At 34.0% G+C, this 26,551-nt stretch overlaps 1 protein-coding gene across 1 annotated transcript; it reads right to left on the bottom strand.

Annotated features, from left to right (window-relative positions):
• Positions 1–13,444: 13,444 nt before the first annotated feature.
• Positions 13,445–14,038, bottom strand: LOC141493842 (large ribosomal subunit protein eL19-like). Its single transcript, XM_074195148.1, has one exon. It carries the CDS (start codon positions 14,006–14,008, stop codon positions 13,445–13,447), a length of 564 nt encoding a protein of 187 aa, XP_074051249.1. The 5' UTR covers positions 14,009–14,038.
• Between the last annotated feature and the right edge of the window lie 12,513 nt (positions 14,039–26,551).

Genomic DNA, 26,551 nt, shown 5'->3' with positions numbered 1-26,551 from the left:
TATCCCAATTTTTAGATTATCTTTCCTAAATCAGTTTTCTCTATCAGTTGTTTATTCAATGAGATGTTTCACATTTTCTTCTAATTTTTCATTCTTTTGGTTTTGAAGTATTGTGCCCTGATTTCTCAATAAAATCAGCAGCCTCCCTCAGTTACATTCTACATCTGAAGGATTTGTTTTCTTCAGAGAGCTTTCTTATCTCTTTTTCCATCTGGCCAATTCTGCTTTTTAAAGCATCTTTCCCCTCAATTATTTTTTGAACTATTTTATCCATTTGACCTATGCTGGTTTTTAACATGTTATTTTCTTCAGCATTTTTTTGGATCTCCTTGACTAAGCTGCTGACTTCATTTTCATGTTTTTCCTGCATCTCATTTCTTTTCCCAGTTTTTCTTCTATCTCCCTCATTTGATTTTCAAAGTCTGTTTTGAGCTCTGTCATAGCTTGAGCCCAATTTCTGTTTTTTTGGGAGTCTTTAGATGCAGGAGCTTGTACTTCCTCATCACCAGATTGATTGTTTTTATCCATATTTCTCAATAGTGTTCCTCATTTGTCTCTGTTTATTCATTTTCTCAACCTGTTCCTGGTTTTGGGGTGCTTCCTGAGCTTTTGAGTATTATTGGGACACCTCACAAGTATCTCTGTGTGTGTGAGGCTCTGTCTTTCCTCCTGGTCCATGAATGACCATAAGCACACCCCTCTGTCATGGGGCTGAGGTGGGGGGGGCTGGTGTTCTATCAGGGCCTAGACTACGATCAAGATCTGAATGTGTTCAGAACCCCAGAGTCCTGTTCCAGGGACAGAGGACAGAGCTCAGCAGTCTCTCTCCACTCCCCTCCCTAGGCTCAGCATTCATGCCCTGGGGGCTCCTGCTTACTGGCTCCTGCTTCTGCCCAGGCCAAGGCCACACTGCTCTCTGAATACCGAGGGCTGGCCTTAAATTGCTCACTCTGGCAGATGCCCCCCATCCCCCAAGTTGTGTCCTATGCAAAACTGCCCCCCATTGAGCAGTGCCCTGGGGCTGCCTCCAGGAGGCTGAAGTTCCTTCACTCTGGCAGGCTACCTCTCTAACCCCATGGAGTAGAGCCTTTCCGCTCTTTTCAAGGTTACCTTGGATTGGAGAATTGCCTCATTGGATCCCTCTGTAGATTCTGTCTCTCGACAATTTAGTTAGAGTCATTATTTTATAAGTTTTGAGAGAGAGCATCTAAGAGACGATTCTCTCTTGTAGCCATCTTGGCTCTGCCTCTTGATTTTAACACTTCTTGATTTTAACCATAAATAATTATAACTTTTGAGAAGGCAAACAGTCACTCAGAAATCCCTTAGCCTAATTGGAATATTCCCTACCCCATCTTCAGCTTAGAGTAAACCAAATAAATTCTTTTTTAAGGGGACAGCCCTAAATCTTTTCTGGGAGGGGTGTCTTCTGTTTTTTTAATCCTCAATTTTCCCATTATTTTCTGTAACAATCAAATTATGTACTTTAGAATGGCCCTGATTCTCTTGTCATTCTGGAATTTACTTCCTCAAAGTTTCCTCAATGTCAAATAGCATTTTTTTGTGATTGTTTATTGAAGACATACCTTTCTCATTTGTGAATATTCATTGTTACTTTCTCTGTTTCTATAATTCCAAATAAATTCCCTTTTAAACATTTTATTTTATTTTACTTTATCAAGTCTTCTTGAAACAATTCTTTGTTTCTTAGCTCCTCCTTTTTCTTAATTCTTTTTTCTGCTAACTGCAAGTTTGAGATGAAAGAGCCACAATCAAGCAAGGTGTCTGATCTTTTGCACCCCTTTGAACTGCCTGTTGTAGCCTAACAAGAAATTGTGCAAAATCTTCATCTGCTCCTTGTTTTATTTTTGTAAATGAAGTATTGCCTCCTTGCTTTTCAGGGAATTTCAGCCATGCTTATTTTGCAGCAATGTCTATTTGTTGATTTGCTTGTAAGCTATACCCAGTTTCTTTATTTACTCCTGACAATAGACCAGTGCTAGTGAGCATTTCAAATATTATTCTTAACTGTGCTGTTTAGTGTCTTTTAGCTTGACTAGTACAATTCTTTAAAATTCAGTTTTCCATATTAAGTAATCTGGTGTAAAAACAATTTTGCTATCATAGTCCAGTCTTCTGGGCCTAATATTTATCTGGCTAGTGTTTCTATCATAGTTAAAACATATTGGCTAGTATTAACTTATGTGCTTGTTGCTGATTTTAATTCCTTAAATGTTTCAATTTAGATTATTATACTCTCACAAAACATTCCCTAGATTATTTGGATCAAGTCTCTCCAATAGTGGAAAGGAGAACAATAACTCATGTCCTGTGGAATGTTCTCTCCTTCATCCACTGCTTTTTGAGCAGACTTTTGAACAATATTCATATGCCCCTTATCATTGTTAGCATTTTATTCTTTAGACCATAAAGGAGCAGAAGGTGGGTTATTAGAGTTAGGAGAAGGTGGCATTGGAGGAAAAGGCCATCATTCTTTTTCCTCCTTTTCTGTTTTACTCTTATCATCCTGATGAATAGTTTGAAAATTTATATGAACTTTTAATATACTCTTAGCCAAAGGAACATATCTAGTTGGAGTCATACCGATTTTAAAAACATTCCACAATGAAAAGACTCCTATAGGGAATGCTTCCTGACCTTCCTTGACTTTATTGTTTTATAGCCAGACTTTTATAACAAAACTTATCTCAGCCATGACAAGTTAGATGAAACCTAGCTGCATAGCTACCCTGATTAAATTTACAATATTTATCCTTTGAAGTCTGGAGAGTTTCTTATCAGAAAGTTCCCCACACACCTCTAGTGCTACAGATGTTTTGGTCATGATTGTTTGAGATTCCGGGGTTTATACCTATAATACCTTATTGTCTTGACTCTTTTTTTCCCTTTTTTTTTCCCTCTGGAAAACTTTTTTATTGTGGGTGAAGAAGCAGGGCAGCTGAACAGTTTAGATGATTCCAATCTTGTTGGCAACATCTAAAGCATCATAGTCTGGAGCAAGCAGGACATAGGCCTTCTTTTCTCCATCAGGTCAGATTAGTGTGTTGAACTTCGCCACATTGATGTCATACAGCTTCTTTACAGCCTGCTTGATTTGGTACTTGTTGGCCTTGACATCCACAATGAAGACTAGGGTATTATTATCCTCTATCTTTTTCATATCAGACTCAGTGGTCATGGAGAACTTAATGACGGTATAGTGATCAAGCTCATTTCACTGAGGGGCACTTTTCTGAGGGTCTTTGGGTTGCCTTTGAAGTCTTGGTGTCTTGGGTCTCTGGAAGGTGGGGGAGGTTCAGATCTTCTTTGTGTGGCTATGGACACCCTTCAACACCACCTTCTTGGCCTTCAAGGCCTTGGACTTGGCTTTTGTCTTGGGCAGGGGGCCAACCACTTCCTTCTTCTCCCTTGGCGCCATCTTGGGAGAAGGGTCTTCTGCAGTGCTTCTCACAAGCTTACCTTGACTTTTTTTTTCTGTTTTTTTTTTAACATTTTATTTGTTTTCCAATTATGTACAATAGTAGTATCTACCTATCATTTCTTGGAAGGTTTTGGATTTTATAATTTTTCCCCCTTCCCTCCCCCCCAAGAAAGCTGTCTGATAGTGTTTACATTGTTTCCATGCTATACAATGATCTAAATTGAATGTGTTATAAGAGTAAACATAAACCCCCCTCCCCGCCAAGAAGATGAAAAACCTCAAGAATAGAGAGAAAAAAAATTTACTTCAGTCTGTGTTCAGATTCCAATGGCTCTGTCTCTGGGGTGAGTTGCTTTCTTTATCATAAGTCCACCAAAGCAGTTGCTTCAATATTTTTCCCACAGTTGTTATTTCTAGCTGTACCTCCGCTCTATTCCTCCCCACTCTCATGTATTCTATTCTTTCTCTCTCCTTTCATCCTGGTCCTGTTCAAATGTGTGTTGTATCTGAGTACCCTCTCCCTCAATCTTCCTTCTCTTCTATCACTTATTCCCCCCCCTTCCCTACCCCCATTCCCCCTTATTCCATCCCTTTCCTCTTATTTTTCTCTAGGGTAAGATAAATTTCCTCATCCTATCAAGTGTGTATGTTATTTCCTCTCTCAGCCATTTCTGATGAGACTGAAGGCTCATTCCCCCTTGCCTTCCCCTTTCCACTCCATTGAAAAAAAGATTTTTCTTTACTCTTATATGAAATTTCTTAGCTTCTTCTTCATTTCCTTTTCCTTCCTCCCAGTTCTTTCCTTTGTCACCCATTGACTCTATCTTTTTACTTTATTATACCAATATATTCCAGTCCTTCCTATGTCATGTCTATAATATATGTTCCCTCTAACAGCTCTTAGAAATGAGAAAGCTCATATGAGTTATCAATATCTTCTTCCCATGCAGAAATACAAACAGTTCAATATTATTAAGTTCCTCATCGTTAGTCACTCTCTTCCACTCCCTCTATGGCTCACCAGAGTCCTGTACTTGAAGATCAAACTTCCTGCTCAGCTCTGGGTGTTTCAGTAGGAAAGTTTGAAAGTCCCTTGTTTATTGAAAATCCATCTTTTCCCCTGAAAGAAGATGTTCAGTTTTGCTGGGTGTTAGTTGATTCTCAATTTTGTAAACCAAGATCTTTTGCCTTCCAGAATATCATATTCCAATCCCTACCAACTGAACCCTTAATGTAGATGCTGCCAGATCCTGTGTATCCTGACTATAGAGCCATGGTATTTGAATTGTTTGTTTCTGGCAGCTTTTAGGATTTTCTCTTTGATTTGTGAGTTTTGAATTTGGTTATAATATTCTTGGAAGTTTTTCTTTTGGAATCTCTTTCAGGAGGTGATTGGTGAATTCTCTGAATTTCTATTTTACCATCTGCTTCTAGGATGTCAGGGCATTTTTGCTGTATTATTTATTGAAAAAGGAAGTCTAGCCTCTTTTCCTTATTGTGGCTTTCAGATAGCCAAACAATTTTTAAATTATTTCTTCTGGATCTGTTTTTGAGGTTGGTTGTTTTTCCAATGAAATATTTCACATTTTCTTCTAATTTTTCCTTTTTTGGCAGAGTTTTATTTCTTCCTGCTTTCTTGCAAAGTCATCAGCTTCCTTTAGTTCCATTTTGCATTTGAAGGAGCTATTTTCTTTAGAGAACTTTTTTTATCTCCTTTTCCAGCAGGCCAATTCTGCTTCTTAAGGCATTCTTCTCCTCATTTGCCTTTTGTTTTGCTTTTTCCATTAGACCTAAACTGGTTTTTAACATATTATTTTCTTCATTATTTTTTGTATATCTTTCACCAAGCTGTTGATTTGGTTTTCATGATTTTTCTGCATTGCTCTCATTTCTCCTCCCAATTTTTCCTCCATCTCCCTTAATTGCTTTTCAGAGTCTTTTTTTGAGCTCATCCATAGCCTGAGCCCATTTTCTATTTCTCTTGGAGGTTTTGGATATGAAATCTTCGATTTTATCTTCATCTGGGTATGTGTTTTGATCTTTCTTGGGACTAAAGTAATTTTCTATGGTCAGATTCATCTTTTTCTGTTGCTAACTAATTTCCTGTGTCCAAGACTAATTTACAGTATTTACAAGGCTTTGGAATTTTTTTGGGGGGGGACACCCCACTGGGACCTTTATTCCTCCAAAGTCTTATGCTCTCTTGCTTGTGTTTTGATATGTAAATGACCAGTACATTTCCCTCTGCCCTGGAGTTGTAAAGAGGAGTCCTGCTTGGCTATCTTAGCATGGAAGGCCGAACTACAACTGGATCAGAGTGTGGGCATACAGCAGAGTCCTGCCCCCAGGGAGAGCAGAGAAATGTATGCAGTCTTCCCTGACCCCCTTACTGTCTGGGCTATGCTCTGGGGGTGCAGGCTGCTTTCTCTAGCTTCTCGCTGCAGATTCTGTGGTCAGTGCTCCTCACTCCACTTTCATTCTGGTGTAGCAGAGTTCTCTCACCAACAAGCTGTTGCCAGTGATCTCTGGGCTGCGCTGAGGCCACAATTTTTTCCTAACCCCAGTCCTAGTGAAACACACATTTCCCATGGAACTCCTAAGTTATCTTGGACTGGGAAAATGTATCACTAAGTCTTTCTGTGCTTCTGCCCCTCTAAATCTTGGCTAGAGTCATAATTTGTTGGCTTTTGGAGGTTTGTGGGGGAAGGAGTTCCTAGGAAATGCTGCCTTCACACTGCCATCTTGGCTTGGTTCCCCATACTGACATTTTCACCACTGACATTCTGCCACTTTGTAGCATGTGAGGTAAATCCACAGAGTTGTTTTCATGTGCTTATTATACCTTAAGGGTGACTTCATGTATTTTTGTCATATACCTTACAATTCTTCTTCTGAGAAATATATTTTCAGATTCTATGAGAAATTGTTCACCTTATGACTTTATGTATATTAATTATATATATCTCAGATATGTGATGCTGGTAACTTCATTGACTTGAGTCAGGGAGCTCTCAATATATTCCTCTTCAAATGCAGATTGACATCTTCTCTGCAATTTCTAGCTATAGGGGCACTGAGAGGCAAAATGACGTCCAGAGGTGGTGATCAACAATGCATCTATATACATCACAGGTGAAAGAATTCAACCCAGTTCTACCTGACTCTGAGACTGTCTTTCTACTCACGATTTCATATTGCCTATCACTTCTTTGATATGGGAAATTCTAGTGTAGTTAGCTTAATCCACAAATGCAGACCAGCATATCATTTGAGTCCTTTTCTTGTAAAGTTGATTGGGACCCTAATAATTAACTCATATAGCCCTGCAGAACCAGACAGCTGGTTCACATTATAGGTTAGACTTTAATCTAATTTTTTGACTTCAAGCCAAATCCTATAGCACTTCTAAATTTAATTTTAAAAAAAAGTTATCATATGTTATGATAACAAACATCTGTCCATTGGTTAAGAATTCTTCCTATAGCTTAGCTGTATTTGTTAATTGAATTTTTTCCAGTTTTCTTTAATTTAAAAATAATAGAATTTTTATATTTAGGTCATATATTCTATTACACCTGGGTAGGGGTAAATGGCATAAAATGGTAATCTAAAACCTAATTTCTACCAAATTATTTTCTAGTTTTCTAAGTACCTCTTTTGTTAATTAGAACATATTTGAAAAGTAATTTTATTTTAGAATTTTTGTTTCTAGGTTTATTGAACACTAGAGTACTATACTTGTGTTTCAAAGATTCTCTTTCCTGATGATCTTTTTTAAACAATTAAAATACTTTGGATGATTTCTGTTTTATAATAAAGTTTGAGTTCTGTTAATGGTAGACCTCTTTTATTCTTCAGAAAAATAGATATTTCTTCAAATTCTGGGTCTTATGTTCCACCAAGTAAATGTTACTTTTTATTTTCTTTTTGCAAACTAACCCTTTGGTTGTTTAGTATAGAACAAAGTCTGAAAGCTAATTTAGGAGCTATGATCTTTAGGCATTTACACATATATGGATATGTACATATTTGTATACATATCTATAGCCTATCACAAAAAAATAGCAACTTTTCAATTATTTATCTTCCTTAAAGAATGCCTTGTAATTATATTAAGGTATATACTAAGCATGCATTAGTAGGTTAGCTCTTAGATATTTTATATAATTTATAATTATTTTTGAATGGATTTTCTATCATTTTTCATTTTTTGCTGTGTTTTCCTATTTTTAAAGTTTTATTTTATATGCTGCTTCTTCAATCAAACTATTAATTCTCATTAGTTTCAGTTTTGATTCTTTGGGTCCTTATTAGTAAGCCATTATGCCATATGCAAACTGGGTTATTTATGTCTTTTTTTGCTTATCTCATTGTTATTAGAGTTTCACACTCATAATGCTTCACATTTGCAAAGTAGTGCCTTTTCATTTCATTTTATAATGCCTAAACTTGATCAGTATCACGGAGTCCAATTTTAGTTTATAGCTATCATTTATAAATATTCTTTATATAGTTCCCAAAAGACAGATTGCAAGGTCTGCAATACCTAGATGCAATGGAGTAACTGGAATTCAGACTCTGGGACACATGCATATCACCCAGATTCTCCTCTAATATTTTCCTGCCAACAGAACCTGCAGTAAAAAAAAAAAAAGAGTTCTAGAAAGAAGCAGATGACCATAATATTTTTTTCTTCCACTTAAATCTTGGCTTCACCATGAATTTAGAAAACCAGAGTTTATCTACATAAAGGAAGTCCACTTTCTAGGGTTCAAATCCAGATAAGAAATAAGTAAAGAGTAAGGACATAGAAATCCCAAAATATCCAAAGGAGCAAGGAGCAAAATGATCCTGATTCTGGTGAGATTTCTTCCTGTTAAAATTCTTCTCATATGCTTCCTGCTGAAGCAAGTGTTGACCTGGTAAACTCTACTACTAACTCAAGGGCTTAGTTATTTAAAACACACAAAGCTGACCAATTTTCTTCCCAGCCAATGGTATTGCATCATTATATTCTATTAAATCTGTTCACATTTTCTGAAGGAATAGCCTGGTTCCAACACTTCATTAACACATGAAAATTATTTCAAGTGAGCTAGTGTTGAGTGTACATTGGGTGATGGAGAAAGATAGTTTAAAACCCCAAACTGACTCTTTATAAAAGAAATAGCTGTAAGACTTGACTAGTCTATGGTTTCTATGGTTTCTAACTGTTAAATTCCAGTTTTTAGGATTTTGTTTTCTTCAAATGCCTTTTTAAAAGATGTTGAATTCTCTGGTCATATTTCACAGTTTTCCTGAATGACTTCCATTTCTTTTTTCCATTTTTCTTCTTCCTCTCTTCTTTGGTTTTTAAATTCTTTTTTAAGCTCTTTGATGAGCTTTTGTATTTGAGTCCAATTTAGAGACTGTTTTGATACTTATCCTTTGAATGATGTTTCACAACTTTCTTCTTAAGACATGGCATTGCTGTCATCTTTATCTATGAAGTATTTTTCTATAGTGAGCACTCTTTCAGCTTTTTTGTTCATCTTTGTTGTTGTAGTTCTGCTCCTGGAGTATATGGAGTATAGATCCAAGTTTTCATTTTGCTGGGGCTAGGGTCTGATCCCTGGCTTTTTGTTAGCTAAGATGGTGCCTGTGCAGTCCAGGCCTTGTTTTTGCATAGGATTGGTTCCCCCCCCCCCCACTTTTATGTCCAGGCTCTAATTTACCCCATTGTTTCTAGATTCAGATTATTTAGGGTTGGGATCCTCCCTGTTGGCTTGCTATCCAGCTGCTGGGACCTCTGTTATTAAGCTGTTGGGACCTGGATTACAATGTGGCTAAAAGACTCTTGCTGGTTTTCCCCACTCTCCCGCCTCCTGGACTTTTCTTCCCCTTTTCCCCCAAAGAGACAGACCTTCACTGAAGATCCTCCATGATGCCTGCAGTTGAAAACTTATTTGAATCTTCTCTTTTTCTTGGTGGGATATGTAGTGTGAGTGTCTGAGTAGAGGCTTCATTTATCTTTGGTAGGGGAAACTTTTTAGCTTTAGGCCATCTTGATTCCACCCCAGAAGTCTCCAGCAGACCTGGAATGTTCTAATGGTTTTAAAGAATTCTGAAAGCAATAATAAGTATGTAATTTTTTTCCAACTACATCCAACAGTAGTTTTTAATCACTCTTTAAATTTTATGGTTTTTTCCCACCCTGTTTTCCCTCCAGCCTCCCCCTCACAATAAGCAATCTGATAAAGGCTCTACATTAATAACTATGCTAAATATAGATTCATATTGATCATGTTGTAAGAAAAGAATCAAATCCAAATGAAAGAAAATATAAGAAAAATGATATAATATATACAACAACTTTTAAAATCTGAAGATAAGCTTTGAATGTCATTTAAACTCCATAGTTCCTTCTCAGATAAGTATAGTGTTTTCCACAAGTTTTTTTAATTGTCTTTGATGATTGTACTGCTGAATTGAACAAGTTCATCATTGAATGTGTGCAGTTACTTTAAATAGAAGTTCTCTTTCTATCTCTTGCTCTTGGACTTTGGTGTTCATATATAGAGAGATATTGATGATTTATGTGAGTTTGTTTTATATACTGCTACTTTGCTGAATTTACTAATTGTTTCAAGTGATTTTTAGATGATTTTCTCAGGTTCTCTATACCATTATATCATCAGTTTTTCTCCTTCATTGTCAGTTCTAGAAGAGTTGCATTCCTTTACCAGGTGGTAGATTTTATTTGTTGAAGCATTACATTCTTTTTTTCCAGTTGGTAATTTTTACTTTTAAATGAGTTGATTTCTTTGGTCAATTTTTTTCTTAATTTTCTTGCATGGCTCTCACTTTTTTCCATTTTTCCTTTCCCCTAATATTTAGATTTTAATCCTTTTTTAAGTGCTTCTATGACATTTTGAATTTGAGTCCAATTCATAGATTTACCTTTTCTGAGGTGGCTTCTCTATCAGTAGTAGGTTTTGATGGATGGCACTCTTAATTTTGCTCATTTTGAGGCAGTATAGACACTCACACTACAGATCCCATAAAGAAAAAGAGAAGATTCAAAGAAGTTTTCAACTGCAGGCATCATGGAGGATCTTCAGTGAAGGTCTGTCTCTTTGGGGGAAAAGGGGAAGAAAAGTCCAGGAGGTGGGAGAGTGGGGAAAGCCAGCAAGAGTCTTTTAGCCACAGTGTAATCCAGGTCCCAACAGTTTAATAACAGAGATCCCAGCAGCTGGATAGCAAGCCAGCAGGGAGACTACCCATGTAGGTAATTTGTCATTAGCTTTTCTGAGGTGGCATCTCTATCAGCATAGTAGCTTTTGATGGTTAGCACTCTTAATTTTGCTCATTTTGAGGCAGTATAGACCCAAACTTTTGTGCTGGGGCTGGGATCTGATCCTTGGCTTATGACTGCCAAGATATTGCCTATGAAGCCCAGGCATTGTCCATGCAGATGTTAGTTTCTTCCTTTATGTCCTTTTGTTCTCTCACTTTAGTTGCATGCTCAGTTCATTGATCTCCATTTCTATATTTTCTCTGTAAGCATTTAGAGATATGATGATAATTTTTTCCTTTATTCTCTAAGAAAACCATAATATCAGTGGGTTGATGCCAGGAAAACCCACATAAATTGGAATTTGAGTGAAGGGGGTGCTGTGTTCAGTCACCAGCTTCACTTTCTTCTCCAATATCATTTGGATCCACTGGGAAGATATGAATCAGGATGACTTAGAGATGGCCCTGAATGTGAGGCCCAAGGTCACAGTTAGAAAGTGGCAAATGATTGAAGCTGGATTCGAAATCCATTGTCCTGATTCAAAGGCCAGTGCCTTTTCACTGAGAGCCATGTAGCTGCCCCTTTGTCATATATTTCCCCTAATAATTTTTGTCATATATTTCCCCTTTGGCTGTATCCCATGAATTTGTTAGGTAGTCTCATTATTGTCATGGCCTTGGATAAAATTCAAAGATTTATTGTTTGATACATTCTTTTAAAAATTAGGTTGTTTAGTTTTGAACTGATTTTAGGTCTATCTCTCCATGATACTTTATTTTAGTTGCTGTTTTGAAACTTGAAGTGTTTTAAGTAAGTGGGGCACAAATACTAAGACAAATATTTTGGTTTTAATTGGGTATTTTAAAGTTTATACAAGTTCATCTAAAATGTAAAATTGAAATGAAACATTCAGGAAATTGGAAATTTGTTGAAAATTATATATGGGACTTCTATTTTAATAATTCTATTTTAAATCTTGGAAAATATTTTGATCCTCACCATTTAAGATAGGAAGTGACTTGGAAAGTTCTCTGATGTTGCCTATAATTAACTGATTCTGAAGTTTATATAATTTGCTTTTTTAGGGAGCTTAAAACTGTGTATGTTTGAGTGTGTGTGTGTGTGTGTGTGTGTGTGTGTGTGTGTGTGTGTTTCCATGTGTTTTTTGGGATGTGGATCCCAGATTTGAAATGGTTTAGGGTTATATTTGGGTTAGATTGAATGCTAGCATCATGAAAGTGAGTACAGTGTTGGTTTGGAGAGCTCTAAGGAATTAATCAAGCTTTTTACTTCAGAATAAAGAATGGAAGCCAAAAATATTATTCTAATAATATCTATCTATCTATCTATCTATCTATCTATCTACATGTATGTATGTATGTGCTCAAAATGCTAAATTATTCATCTAAAGCTTTGTTTCATAACATCAGGGAAAAATAAGATCCATAAGGACCTGAGTTAATTACTAACCCCCAATCTAAATGAAATGAAAGTTCTAAAATAATGTATTCCTTTTATTAGTTTGCATTTTGAATTTGTTTAAAAAGAGTAATTTGAAAGTCATAAACATTAACATATTATCATCTAATTTAGGATATGTCATTTTTGTTAAGATTTCAGGGCCTAGCTCCTCACTAGAGCATTTTAACAGTAATAAGTGTCTTGACTTCAGCTGAAACTGCAAATATAAGTTTTCCCTTTTGAAATCATTTAATAGACCAAGTTTAAACTAGGACAAATGGCTTGAGATAGATATATATAGAAAGCTTTTTGAAGGTAGCCATACCTTGTCAGTAGCCAAAACAATTTCCCAGCTCGTCATGTGCTGGTTTGATTTCAAAAAGTTAAAAAAAATTCCTGAAGGAAAAAGGAACAGGACTACCTAAATTATGAAATTTGAAACTTAAACTATATGATCTCTTTTAAGTAGATAACTATTATATATGTAGATTTTCTATGCCAGGGTTAATAAATTAAAATTAGAAAGTTTTAAGTTTTAAAATGTGTAATTGAAATCATAACATTTTGCTTGTCAAAAATAAAGGTAACAGCTAGGATTATTAGTAAGGAGACTCTCTTATAATCTAAGCATTTGGGAGTTTAATTATAGTATAGTTGTCAACTAAAAGAATGGATTAAGAAAATTGAAGTAAAAATAAGTCATTTTTTCTTTCTGTAACTCCTTTGTAACTAAAATAGTAACCGTATCTAGTCCTAAGTAGTAGTTGTAACATTTTGAATGCAGGGATTTATCTGACTTTATCTTGCTAATTATGTCAGTTGGCTTCTCATTTGAAGAAATGTGTCCCAGTTGGCCCTCCTAAAAACAAAACAAAAAAAAACCTGTCATTATATGGGATTCTTCTACCATCTATACTTCTATAAAAAAGGGAAATTTATTTAAGGTTATTTTGGTTGCAGTTTATAAAGGTATTATCAACCAAAGTACACGGAAATCTCTAAAAAGGGATTTAAAAAAACCAAAATAAAACATCGAGTTGTAAGATACTTAACTATGTTGAATCTTTGTGAAAAATATTTATATGTGAGTAAATTTTGGTAAAGGTAGTTAAAAATATTTTGTGATAAGGGTAATTTAATGGGGTTTAAACAAACCTTTGTCCTTTTCTAAGTATCTTTTTTTTTTTTTCAAGACAGCCTGTCAAGTTTTATTTTATGAGTGAAATAGAAGGATACTATATATAGAGAGAGAATATAGAGGAGAATCATTTCTTAGTCTCCTCCTTGGACAAAGTCTTGATCATTTCCTCTTTCTTAGCCTGCAAATACTCTTCCTGGTGCTTTTGTGCTTCTTTGGTCTTGGACCCTCGAGTTTCAGCCTGGTCAACCAAGAGCTTCTTCCAGGCCTTGTCTGCCTTCAGTTTATGAATGTGCTCCATGAGCATCCACTTATTCTTGAACACATTTCCATTCACCTTCAAATAAAGACTGTGCTTCCTATGGTGGTCAGTCTTTTTGGATTCATGGTATCTTTGGAGTAGATGGCACAGAATCTTCATTTGCCTGATCCAAGTCACCTTCTCAGGCATACCAATGTGGGCAGGACCCTTTCTCTTACCAGTGCCCATGTGCTGACCCTTCTTTTGAGCCAGAGTATTTTTTTGGCATCTGGCTCGAGAAGGCACAGTAATAGGCTTCCCAATGAGCAGCCCATCTTTAATCAGCTTCTGGATCTGCTGATGGGAATTGGCATTGGCAATTTCATTGGTCTTCTTTCCACATCGAAGTTCACTAGAGGCAACCCTCTTCTGAAGCATGAGCATATTCATGGCTGGAGGAGCATCTCAAAAAAGGAAAGGAGAAAGCCCAAGCACCTTTTTAAAAAGAAATTGTATCTAAGGGTATTTTTGGGTTAATGTATGTATATACATAAAAATACTTTTCATCAATTTACAATTGATAAGTTTAAACTTTAAAAAGATAAAAGGTAAGATAGAAATTTTTCTGAGAGTTATAATCAGGTAGCTAAGACTCCAGCAGAGACATTCAAAGTCTCACTTCATTACAATCATCTGGAGCAAAAAGGAATTCCAAATCACATTCACTGAGAGTAAAAGAGTTATCAACAATTACCTTCACCTGGGACCCTCTACCCTACTGACCCAGAGAATAAAAGTTCTCTACCAATATGGGGTAGGTCTAATCATATCTTCCTTTTAGTTTTTATTTTTTCTTTTTTGGTCTATGGGCTATGCCATGCCCCTCTCTGACCAACAGAGAAAATTGATAACATAATTTGTAACAGTAGCTTTTGAATTTTTTTAAAATTTTCTCTGTTATCTTTTTAAGCATAATTTGTGTCTAATTTTGGATAAAATATTTCATTGTTGTCACTCTAAGATTATTGGTATCATGAAATCTATGTTCTGATTCTTTAGAATTGAATTCACTCTTATAGGAATTCATCATAAATAACCTTATGAGACTGAAGATAGACCTACTGATTATCATTTTTGGTATAAAAGAAACTTACTTTTCACTACATGTCCTATAAGAAAGGCAGCCCAAGGGAGTTGGACACATTTCAGGTTAACAGGCTCATTTGGAAAGACTGGAAAAACAGCTTGTTAAGCTAGTTCTAAGACTGTATTTTCCTAACTCTATTTTCCAAACATGACATTTGAAAATGTCTTACCTGGAAGATTTCAAATCTGGCTCAAAGCATTTATTCATCCACTTAGCCTTACCTGGAAGCTGACATCTTAAAAAAACATGGAAAATTATCCTATCTTAGGGTCATTGCACTTATGATAAATTCTTGAAAATATGTCAGATTATCAGTACAAAAATATTATCATTTCATGCCATTTTTCCTTAAACTATCAAATTTGAGTAGCCAGCTAGGCAAGTGTATAACCCTGGCATCTGTTGTCAGTTACATGTTCCTGTGAGAATTAAGATCCTTTAGCTTTTTGAAATGCTAAGGGAATATTTAAGTAAATAGTGGTGTTTTGTGGCATCAAATTAAGATTTTGTGTTATAACTGTCTCAATTTTGTTTTAAGGAAAGGAATGTTAGACGATGAAATAGATCCAAAGAAGGATGACCTGCGGTTTATTTAATTTTTTTGGTTGATATTTTAAGAGGAATCCATTTTCAGCTATTTTTATTCTTTTTAAACTAAGGTAAAATGTTAAAACTGTTTGATTTGTAAGTCACTTACTGAATACATACTGTTCCAAACTGATTATCAAATGTTTATGCTACAAGTTCAAATAAATTTGGCAATTGTTAATGAATTCACTTTTGTATTGGAATTCATATACTGATATTGTTGAAGCTAGTGGAATCTAAATTTTCCAAATAATGGAAATGAATAAAGTCAAAAATAAAACAACATTTTTAATTTCTAGTTATAGCTGAGTTTTCTGTATATTAAAACTTGGCAATTGATAAATAAAATTACAAATTTTTTGTAATTTTTTTATGATCCTTGAGGATCCAGAATTTCATTTTCTAGTGATGAAAATATAAGTTTAAAACTTTGTGTTAAATTCATTAATTGTAATGGAAGAACTCTAAAAGTAACAAACTGAAGAGGACTCCTAGAACATCTGAAGCCACAGAATTGCATCAGATAGCTCCAGAAGAAAGTGACCTGAAATTTTACTTTACTGTTTTGTGTTTCTCTTCTGTATAGGCTATTCATTATCAAAAAAAGAAATGCCCCCCTCCTTATTTCTGAAGTTTGCCTTTTTTTCAGGTTTTAGCAAGGCAAATGGGGTTAAGTGGCTGGCCCAAGGCCACACAAATCATTATTATTAAGTAATTGTTAAGTGTCTGAGATCAGATTTGAACTCAGGTAGTCTGACTCCAGGGCTGGTGCTCTATCCACTGTGCCACCTAGCCACCCCTGAGGTTTGCCTTTTTACATTGCAAATAGATCACCTACTTATATGTACTGTTATGAACCTTACCTTCCATCCTCATCTCTTGGCAACTCTCCATCCTCATTTTCTCTCTCCAATATGTTCATCATTTCCCTTGCATCTTTATTTTGTTATTTTGTTGATCTAAAGATGATTAGATTGCCTCTTTGATCAAAATGGGAAATGTAAAGGGGAGATTTTTCTTTAATCTTCCATTTTTGATCAAAAATATCAGCCTCGAATTGGAGTTTGTAAATGTGAATGTTAACCTCTATACTCCTCCATGTCTGGGTCTCTCCAGCTATAAGTCTGAAGGCAAACTCTTGTCAGGATGAAACAGCCTGATCTCCCTCTGATTGCATCTACAAGTTTGGCTTTTAGACTAATGTCAACAATTAGACAAAGACCTTTCTGAGAAGGCAGCAACCTGGTATGGTTATCTCTATAAGAGACTTAAATAAATTCATATCCTTATTACATCTTGGTAAGGGAGAAATCACAGTGTTTTGTATGTCTATTGTATCTGATAATATAAAATATCAAGTCAAAATAGGAAACTGTAGTCTTTTTGCTGATTGGATCTTTGTCAATTCTGACATAGCACTAATATCAAGGATAGGTAAGAGGATCATAAAGTAATTAATGTCTCTTTTATGTTCTGATGTGTAAGATAATTGTTTGGCCAGCAAAATTTTAAAACTGTGATTTCTATAAATACTTTCTTCTCATTTGAGCTCTTGGTAGATATCATTAATGATGTCTTCCACTTAGATTTTTCAGTAAGACCTTAAAAAAATAAAACTTTACATATAACTTAACTTTTTAAAATTCTACTTTGAGGCTAGGAAAATTATGTGTTTATACATATATATATATATGTTATATATGTATATATATATATAATATATATGTATATAATGGAAAACCACTCAAAGTTATGTAAAAACAACTCCATTTGATAAATGCACATTATTTATTTCTTTAAATTATGTACTTTTCCTTTAAGGTGTTTACTTATCTTGGATTTGTTATAGAAAGTTGATTATGAATTTTTGAAGAATCCTCATTAGACAATAATAGAGAAGAGCTAGATTGAAATTCAGCATTAGCTGGAGCAATAAGAAAAAGATAATTTATATTATATCTATATTATCCATATATTTTAATGAATGACATTTCTGGAAGTTTTCCCAGTATATTAAAAATTATTTTAACATGAAATTATAACATTTTATTTATGAATAACTCGAAGAAACCTTTAGGAAGTTCTGTGGTTAAACTTATTTCATACTCTTACATTATCTTTTTTTTTTGCAAGTCAAATGGGGTTAAGTGGCTTGCCCAAGGTCACACAGTTAGGTAATTATTAAGTGTCTGAGACGGGATTTGAACCCAGGTACTCCTGACTCTAGGGCCAATGCTTTATCCACTGCGCCACAAAGCCACCCCTTATAGTATCTTTAAAATAAAATTCAGGAAAATGAAGTAAATGAGATACTACACAGAATTCAAAAGATCTTTTAAAATTGTGGACAGGCTAAGATATTGCTAATAGATGTAGAAACTTTATAGTTTGACTATTAGTCATTCAATAGAAAATATATTGATCTAATAAAGTAATGCTATTATTAAGAGAATCAAGAGCTTATCATAATTACATGTGCAAATAAAATAATTTTGTTAACATAGTAATAAAATTTTACCATTATCATTTCCCTTTTTGTGAATGTAACATTTTTTCTTTAGAAGTAAAATCAGTGCCATATTCGACTTTGAATAATGTCAAATATTAATACTTCATTAAGCTACAGACAGTGTAAATACAAAATGACATCAACTTACAATGAGCAAAACAGAAAACAAAATTGCTGGCAATGTTGAAATATAATACAAAAATTCCAAGAATGGGCAAGAAGTGTTAAAGCAATTCCTGAATTTGGGTACAACTGAAATATGTCTTCATTCATAGAGAATCTGATTTCATTTGCTTTTTTAAATCCACATTTTGTTATTATGAAGATTTTTTGTATCAAAGTTAAGAAAAATTCTGTTTACTATTATAATTTGGAAAGGAAGGAGCGTCTGATGCCAGTATTCAATTCTGATAAAATACAAACATACAAATATATATTTTTGTATGTTTGTGTGTGTGTGTGTGTGTGTGTGTGTGTGTGTCTGTGTATTATTTTCATGGAACCTTCTTTTGTCTGTGCAGTAAATTTGGAAGTAAGAGAGAAAGAAGTATTTTGATCTTTCCTGTATTCTGAGTTAGAACTTTTTTTTGATAGAATCATTATTAGAAGAGGACTTAGGTAATAAAAAAGCTTGACATTGGACAAAACTTTTAATTAAAAGATATTAAGTGGGTATGTGTCAGTAAAGTTACACTACAAAAGGAAAAATGGTTGATATAGTTTAAAAAGGAATAATATTTATCTCTCTGCTTCTCTACATATATAATATGTAGAGGATATGATCATAAGAAGTCTATTTAACTTGACATGGTTGAAAGATAAGGATTTTATTTTTCATCTGAAATTTTTATTTTATTTTATTTTGCATCTTACCCAATGAAATTATGTTCAGCATTTTGGTCACATTTTCTTTCTAGGATCTGATATTTACTTTAGATGTCCACTGACATCACACTGAGGAGTCTCAATGTCTCTGTTCCCTTTTAGAGGGCAAGTTCAGGGGCATGGTTCAGATTCACACCATCCAGATCTCAACCAATCATCAATGTGTTATCAATAGACTACGGTGGAAAAAGACATTCTTTACTTTGATCAAAGTCTAACACCATGAGGTGATTAAGATTTTTTTTTCTGGTGATTTGTCTCTCTACATCTGCTTTGTGTCTACATACATATTTGTGTAAAGTGTACAGATAATGCATACAAGTATGTATGTATGAACATATATAATGTTTCAAAAGTATTTGGTGCACAATGAAATTTGAACCCAGTTCTTCATGCCTTGAAACCTAGCAATAATATGTTCTTTCTCCACTTAAATAAACACATAAACTTGTAGATATAATAGATTTACAATTCTAGGCTTTATGATGGTTTAATTAGAACAAAGATTTCAAGGAAAGAAAATAGTGATAATTGTAATTTTTATTATTTGATAATATCAACAGAATGATAAAACTCCAATATAATGTCACACAGGCTAACTGATCCTAAGGTTCATAATTACATAGGAAAATAGAATTAAGTTTACATTTTGCTACTTTTCTAACCTATGTTAACACCCTGGGTCAATAGTAAATACTCACAGCTTCTGAAAAGAAAATACTCTTGGCCATATGCAGTCTGAGTTATTCCTTTCTTTTCCTGCCTCAGATATTCAATTCAAACCTTCTCCTAATTTCTAGTTCCAACAAAGACCTTACCCAATCCTGGGTACTCAAGCCTGGTATAAGTGCCTCTAAGAACTTCATCACATCTGGGTCTTATTTAAGGATGTCTTCTTTGGGGCAGCTACACTGGCCCTGGAGTCAAGAGGACATGAGTTCAAATCTGGTCTCAGACACATAATAATTACCTAGCTGTGTGACCTTTGGCAAGTCATTTAACCCCATTGCCTTTCAAAAAACCAAAAAAAAGAAACAAAAGAATCAATTTGATTATTTCAAAACACAGAGCAAACAAAACCTAAAAATTTGTGTGTGAAACCACTGACCAGAACTGTCTCAAAAGAAGTAGGAAAATTTAAAAAGTTCTCTTCCTTACTGTCATATTGCATAGGAAAATAAAAGTAAATGAGACCTGTATCCTTAATCTATAAGCTACTATGATTAAGTAAAGAAAGCATAAGAACAAAATATAGGGGGTGGCTAGGTGGCATAGTGGATAGAGCACGACCCTGGAGTCAGGAGTTACCTGAGTTCAAATCCGGCCTCAGACACTTAATAATTACCTAACTGCATGGCCTTGGGCCAGCCACTTAACTCCATTGCCTTGCAAAAACTAAAAAAAATATATGCAGGTATTATTCCAATAATTTTCACTATGCTGAATTTGCTATAAAACATTTAGTTATCTCAGAGCTAGATGGAATATAATAATAAAGAAATTCATAGGGATTAATAAAATTAACAGAACTTATAAAGATTAGGAAGAGATAATTGTATATGTCACAGGTCAAACAAATCTACTGAAACAAAACTAACAAACAGATAAACTTGAATAAGACAATTATCTTCATTTATAGTTCTTGGAAAGACATTCCCTAGTATCATACCTGCATTCCATTCAAACCAATGTTTTGGAACAGTTACCAGGAAACAACAACTAATCAAGTTTAGGGATTGTTAAATTTATTATGTTTAGTTTTATGCAGCAGGATGTCTGAAGCAATGAGAGTGATTAATTTGGTTATACTACAAATGCTTATGATGTCTTTGATTTCTTAATTAGTTATATTATTTGCAAAATCAGGCAATATGTAAACAGGAAAGATTTATATTATATACTTACCACAGAAGTAATAGATTAGAAACAAATGTTCTGTATACATACTCTGAGTAGGACACTTGTATAAATAATAGTTAATAATATATGTTTCTCTTTCCATAAACATATTGCCTAATGAAATGCCAGCCTTTCTTATATCTATTAATCCATCTTAAAAGATTCTTAATCCATTCATTAAAGAAGGCATATAAAAATACATCTAAGAATTAATGTACAAAATCTTTCAAAGTTGAAAGTTATTGTAAAAGAAGAAAACTTTTAAATCTTGATGACTAACAAAATATTATTATTAATTTAAAAAGCCTTTCATGATATGTAATTTTAACAATGGAACACAAAGTTACTTGCATAGATTGATGATAAATCTAAGATCATAAATTTTGAAGTTTTGAAAAATCTTTACATTATTTACATTATCATTAGTATTTACATTATGAAATATTACATTATTGATATTGTTAATATTAGAATATTAAATAATATTAACATTATTTACATTATTAAAGAAGTTACTAAACTTCATATGGAAGAACAAAAGGTCAAGAATATCAAGGATATTAATGAGAAAAAAAGTGTGAAAGATGGCAGCTGAGCCACACCAGATCTAAAACTATACTATAAAACATCAGTCATAAAAACTGTTACTGGTTAAGAAACAGAGTGATGAATCAGTGGGAAAGAGATTAGGTGCAAAAGAGACAGGAGATAATGACTATAGTAATCTGCTGTTTAATAAACCCAGAGAGTCCAGCTTCTAGGATAAAAATTCACTCTTTGATAAAAATTGCTGGGAAAACTGGAAGATAGTGTGGCAGAAACTAGGATTAGACCAACATCTCACACCCGTTACCAAGATAAGTTCAACATGGGTGTAGGATTTAGACATAAAAGACAACATTATAAGCAGATCAAGGAATAGTTTACTTGTCAGGTCTATGGTAAAGGGGGCAGTTTATGACCAAAGAAGAAATAGAGAACATTATAAAAAACAAACTGGATAATTTTGATTACATTAAATTCAAAAGTTTTTGCACATATAAAACCATTGTAAACAAGACCAAAAGGAATGTGGTAAATTGGAAAATAATTTTTACAGCTAGTGTTTCTGACAAAGTGATTCATTTCTAAAATATATAGAGAACTGAGTGAAATTTATAAAAGAACATCAAGAAAATTGTCAAAAAAAATGCAAAAGAAGGTGGTCTAGCCATACCAGATATCTAAAACTATACTAAAAATGACAATCATCACAAGTATTTGATAATGACTTAGAAAAAGAGAAGGGGATTAATGGATTCAGTACAAAAGAAACAGTAAATGACTATAGTAAACTTGTGTTTTAAAAACAGGGACACCAGCTTTAGGCATAAGAGCTTACTGTTTGGCGAAAACTGTAGGGAAAACTGGAAGGAGTATGCCAGAAACTAGGCTTGGAACTAAGATAAGGTAGATTGGGACATAAAGGGTGTTACCAAGAGCCAATTAGGAGAGCAAGGAATAGTTTCTCTGTCAAGATAAATGGAAAGAGAAGAAATTTATGACCAAACAAGAGATAGAGAATATAATAAAGTGAAACCAGAGTATTGATTACATTAAAGTAAAAAGTATTTGCACAAATAAGAACAATGCAACCAAGATTTGAAGGAATGCATAAAGTTGGTAACCAGTTTTCACAGCTGGCACTTTTGATAAATGACTCATTTCTAAGTCAAATTCATAAGACTACAAGTTGTTTCTCAATAAATAAAAGGATATGAACAGGCAATTTTCAGATGAAATTAAAATTATTTCAAGTCATTGAAAAAACTACTCTAAATTCTTAGTGATTAGACTTGCAAATTATAAAAGCTATGAGGTATCAGGGTGTTTAGGGATTGTTAAATTTATTATGTTTAGTTTTATGCAGCAGGATGTCTTAAGCAATGAGAGTGATTAATTTAGTTATTGATTAGTGGGAAAACTGGGACATAAATGCATTGTTGGAAGATTTGTGAACTGATCCAACTATTCTGGAGAGTACTTTTGAAAGTAAGTCCAGAGGGCAGTAAAAGTGGGCATGGCCTTTGATCCAAAAATACCATTACCAAGTCTGGATCCCAGAGATCAAAAATAAAAAAAGGGAAAAGCACTGACAAATGCACAAAAATATTTATAGTAGCTCTTTTTGGAGTGGCAAAGAATTGGAAATTGAAGGAATGACAATCAACTGGGGAATAACTAAAGAAATTGTGATATGAATGTAATAGAATACTATTCTCTAAGAAATCATGAGCAGATGGATTTCAGAAAAGCCAGAAAAGACTTTTAACATGAACCGATGCTGAGAGAAGTGAGCAGAATGAGGGAAAATATTGTACACATTAACAGAAACATCAGTGATGATCAACTATGATGGACTGAGCTCCTCTCAGCAGTAAAGTCATCAAAGACAATTCAAAAAGACTTGTGTTGGAAAATTCCATCCACATTCAGAGAAAGTTAAAATTTATTTTATTATTTTTTTCTTTTTCATGACTTTTCCCTTTTGTTCTTATGCTTCTTTAATAGTTTGACTAATACTGAAATATGTTCAACATGATTGTACACATATAATCAATAGCAGAGAATTTGCTATCTTAAGGAGGGGAAGTAGAAAAATGTCAAAATAAAAATTTTACAGAAAATAAATGCTGAAAATAATCTTTAAATGTAATTGGGAAAAAAAAACATTTAAATTCAGAGAACTTGTAACTTAGAAAAAAGAATCTCTCCCCTAAGAGTAAATCATAGAGGGTGGCTAGGTTGCACAGTGGATAGAGCACCAACCTTGGAGTTAGGAGTACCTGAGTTCAAATACAGCCTCAAACACTTAATAATTACGTATCTGTGTGACCTTGGGCAAGCCACATAACCCCATTCCCTTGCAAAAACCTAAGAACAAAAACAAAAACAAGACTAAATCATAGAGCAGACACTGATTGAAGATAATAGGAATTTCCTGATTAGGAGTTTCAATGAGAATGCAATATCTCATCCCATGTCTCTCTCCCCCAACACACACACACACACACACACACACACACACACACACACACACAAACAAACACACATACAAACACAGAAAAGTCCAAAGACCATGAACTTTGACCACAGAATTATTTTAAGTTATTTTCATTAAATAAATGCTTCTATGAATAAATGAATTATAAAATATGTGAATTGGACAGTACCTGATTACACATTTTAGCACATAAAATACTTGAGTATACAAGAGATAGGCTTTTCCTCATTTTTTTTATATTTATGCTATAGCAGCTTTGCCTCTGTGACCCTGTTCTTTCCAGAGGCACCATAGTATAGGATTGTATGATTTTCAAAGTCTTCAAAATGAGGATCTGCGCAGTGTTGAAGAAGGAAAATGAAGCATTCTTCTTGTTCACACTGTATGGCCTGTCAACATAAGACAGAGACAGAGATAATATTGTAATATAAAATTTAGTATGCTAAAATAGCATTAGTGATATTTTAATAAGTTAGTAAACTCTACAAATCAAAGAAGCAAAATACATTTGATTGACTACTGTAGTTATGAACTAATGCATAACTTCATTAAAGAAGTTAAATGATCATTATCCCTGATGTTCACTATGCATTTTCTCTTAGATTCATCTGTCATTTTCTTTTTACTAAATAACATCTGGATAGACAATAGCACAGGCATTGTACAAAGCATTCCTATAGAAAGAAGATAAAGCTATGTGATTGATAGCATACTACAACAATCAAAATTGTACAATTATTTCTTAGTATGATTTCTTTCTTCGCGGTGGGGCTGGGGATTTTTTTCCAAGGCAATGGGGCTTGTCCAAGGTCACACAGCTTGGTAATAAGTGTCTGAGGCTGGATTTGAACTTGGGTCCTCCTGATTGCAGGGACCATGCTCTATCAACTGTACCACCTAGCTGCTCCAGTTTAGTATAATTTCTTTTTTTCTAAATAAGACTAAATTTATTCAGTATCCTAGGAAAAGTTTTGATTATATAAGTATATGAACAGTATAAAAATTACAAAACACATTGGAAGATTTCTAATACATTAATACAAAGTACATTACTACATACTATAGACAAAGGTACAGGTGAAGGAGGGTGAAGATGACTGTGGTTGAGGTTCAGAAATAAATAAATAAACAAACAAACAAATAAAAAATACAGAAGTAGAGATGATCTATATTATAGTATATTCTACCATACTGCAGCCATTTAAAATGTACAAAAAAATTTCAAAAATAACTCAGGAAGAAAATGACAATGGATAGGACTCATACATACACTTCAAATACTGTAGCTCTACATAGATAATCTATCCATTTTATCACACAGTAATGTGCATGGAGAGTATGAAATACGTATACTTTTCTCCAAGAGGAGGAGTGTATTGACTAATGGTTGAAATCTAAAAAACTATAGGGGGCCTGTAAAAAAATGGCTCACTCTTCATTCTTAAAATCCAGTCTTAAAAGTAAGCACCACATTATGGTACAAGATAAACAAAACACTCCTCTTCTTATCTTCCCTTTCTGCCCTGATTTGGTAGAACATGTTGAATTTACCCTCAAAATTTGGAACACTCTCATTAAAGAAGTTTTTGTCAGTGGGATGAACACGTAGTGGATTCAAACAGGAAATGTTTTTCTTGAAACCATTTTATAACTGAAAACATCATGTGCAGCATTTATTTTATCCATAACATCGCAATGTTTGGAAAGCTTGAAATAGAAATAAAAAACATACCGATTCTATATCCCAACACCTTTTACTTCCTCTAATGGAAGTTAATAATAAACGTTAAAAAAAAGATACAAACTTGTAGCAATGCACTGCAGTATATCCCAAGAGGTTAAAACAAGTTAAATGCCCACTTATGTAGGTGAAACCTTTACACAAAGGCCAACTGAAATAATCCAGAGTTAAAACTGAATCATGCAGGTCTTCTGATATAGTCACTAAGCAACCTATAAGAAATTATATATAATACAGAAGAATAATGTCAATTATTTACAGATGTGAAATTTCCTAGGAAATGTGCCCAGAAGCATTAACCCTTGTATTTTGCACAATCCTGCAGATAGGCATCATTGTTTCATTAAAATGTTTCACTTCTTTTAATAATCAGTATTTACAGTGTATTCTCTACCCATGCAGTGATACCTCTATGGTATGAAAAGGAAGAGGAGCCTAGTCATTCTTCCCAAAAACTTGCTCCAGGAGGACCTGTGGCTTTATTTTTTTAGCCATTCCACATAAATTACTATTGTCTTAAGACTACTAAAATAGGGAGTAAGCAACACACATGAAAAAAGTCTCTCTTCATCTTAAATTTAAGGAATGCTAACCCCTCTAAGTCATCTGCACTAGAAGGTACAATGTGTCCTGCTTAATCACTCAGTAGTAAAGGTATGAATCATCAACCTTTGCAAGATTTTCATGGTTCAGAATTGTTTTCAAATGTCTCTCTGGTACTTAAGTTCTTTTTACTGATCTGTTAGATTTGCATTCACAAGAGAAACCAAATGTAATCACTCACTTAAACATGTCTAATCACTGTTTTTCAGTAGAGAAAGACTAAATTACACATTGTTTTATGTACAAAAATCTCATTTCTGCCCTCTACACTCTTCTCAATGTTTATGCATTAAGAAAGGATCAAAAAACCAAACCAACAAACAACTCAAAGAGCATTTTACAGCAGCATTCAGCTTTCCTATAAAATATGTAGCATCTTAAATATTATGTACAAACCTTTTAGTAAGATAGACACTGGCTTCAGAGTTTGTTGAAGTGGAAAGAAAAATAAAATCCACTTAAAACCATTCTAAAAATTGTCTTTTGGCAGAATAGCAAGTGTCCAAGTAAAAAAAAAAAGGATCATCATGTTGCCTTTCTTGTTCTTATTTTCAGTCCCCCTTCTTGCGAAACATTAG

Source organism: Macrotis lagotis, chromosome 7, assembly GCF_037893015.1.
Source record: "Macrotis lagotis isolate mMagLag1 chromosome 7, bilby.v1.9.chrom.fasta, whole genome shotgun sequence".
NCBI lineage: Eukaryota > Metazoa > Chordata > Mammalia > Peramelemorphia > Peramelidae > Macrotis > Macrotis lagotis.
The sequence above is the reverse complement of the archived record's forward strand: the minus strand, read 5'-3'. Positions and strand labels throughout refer to the sequence as shown.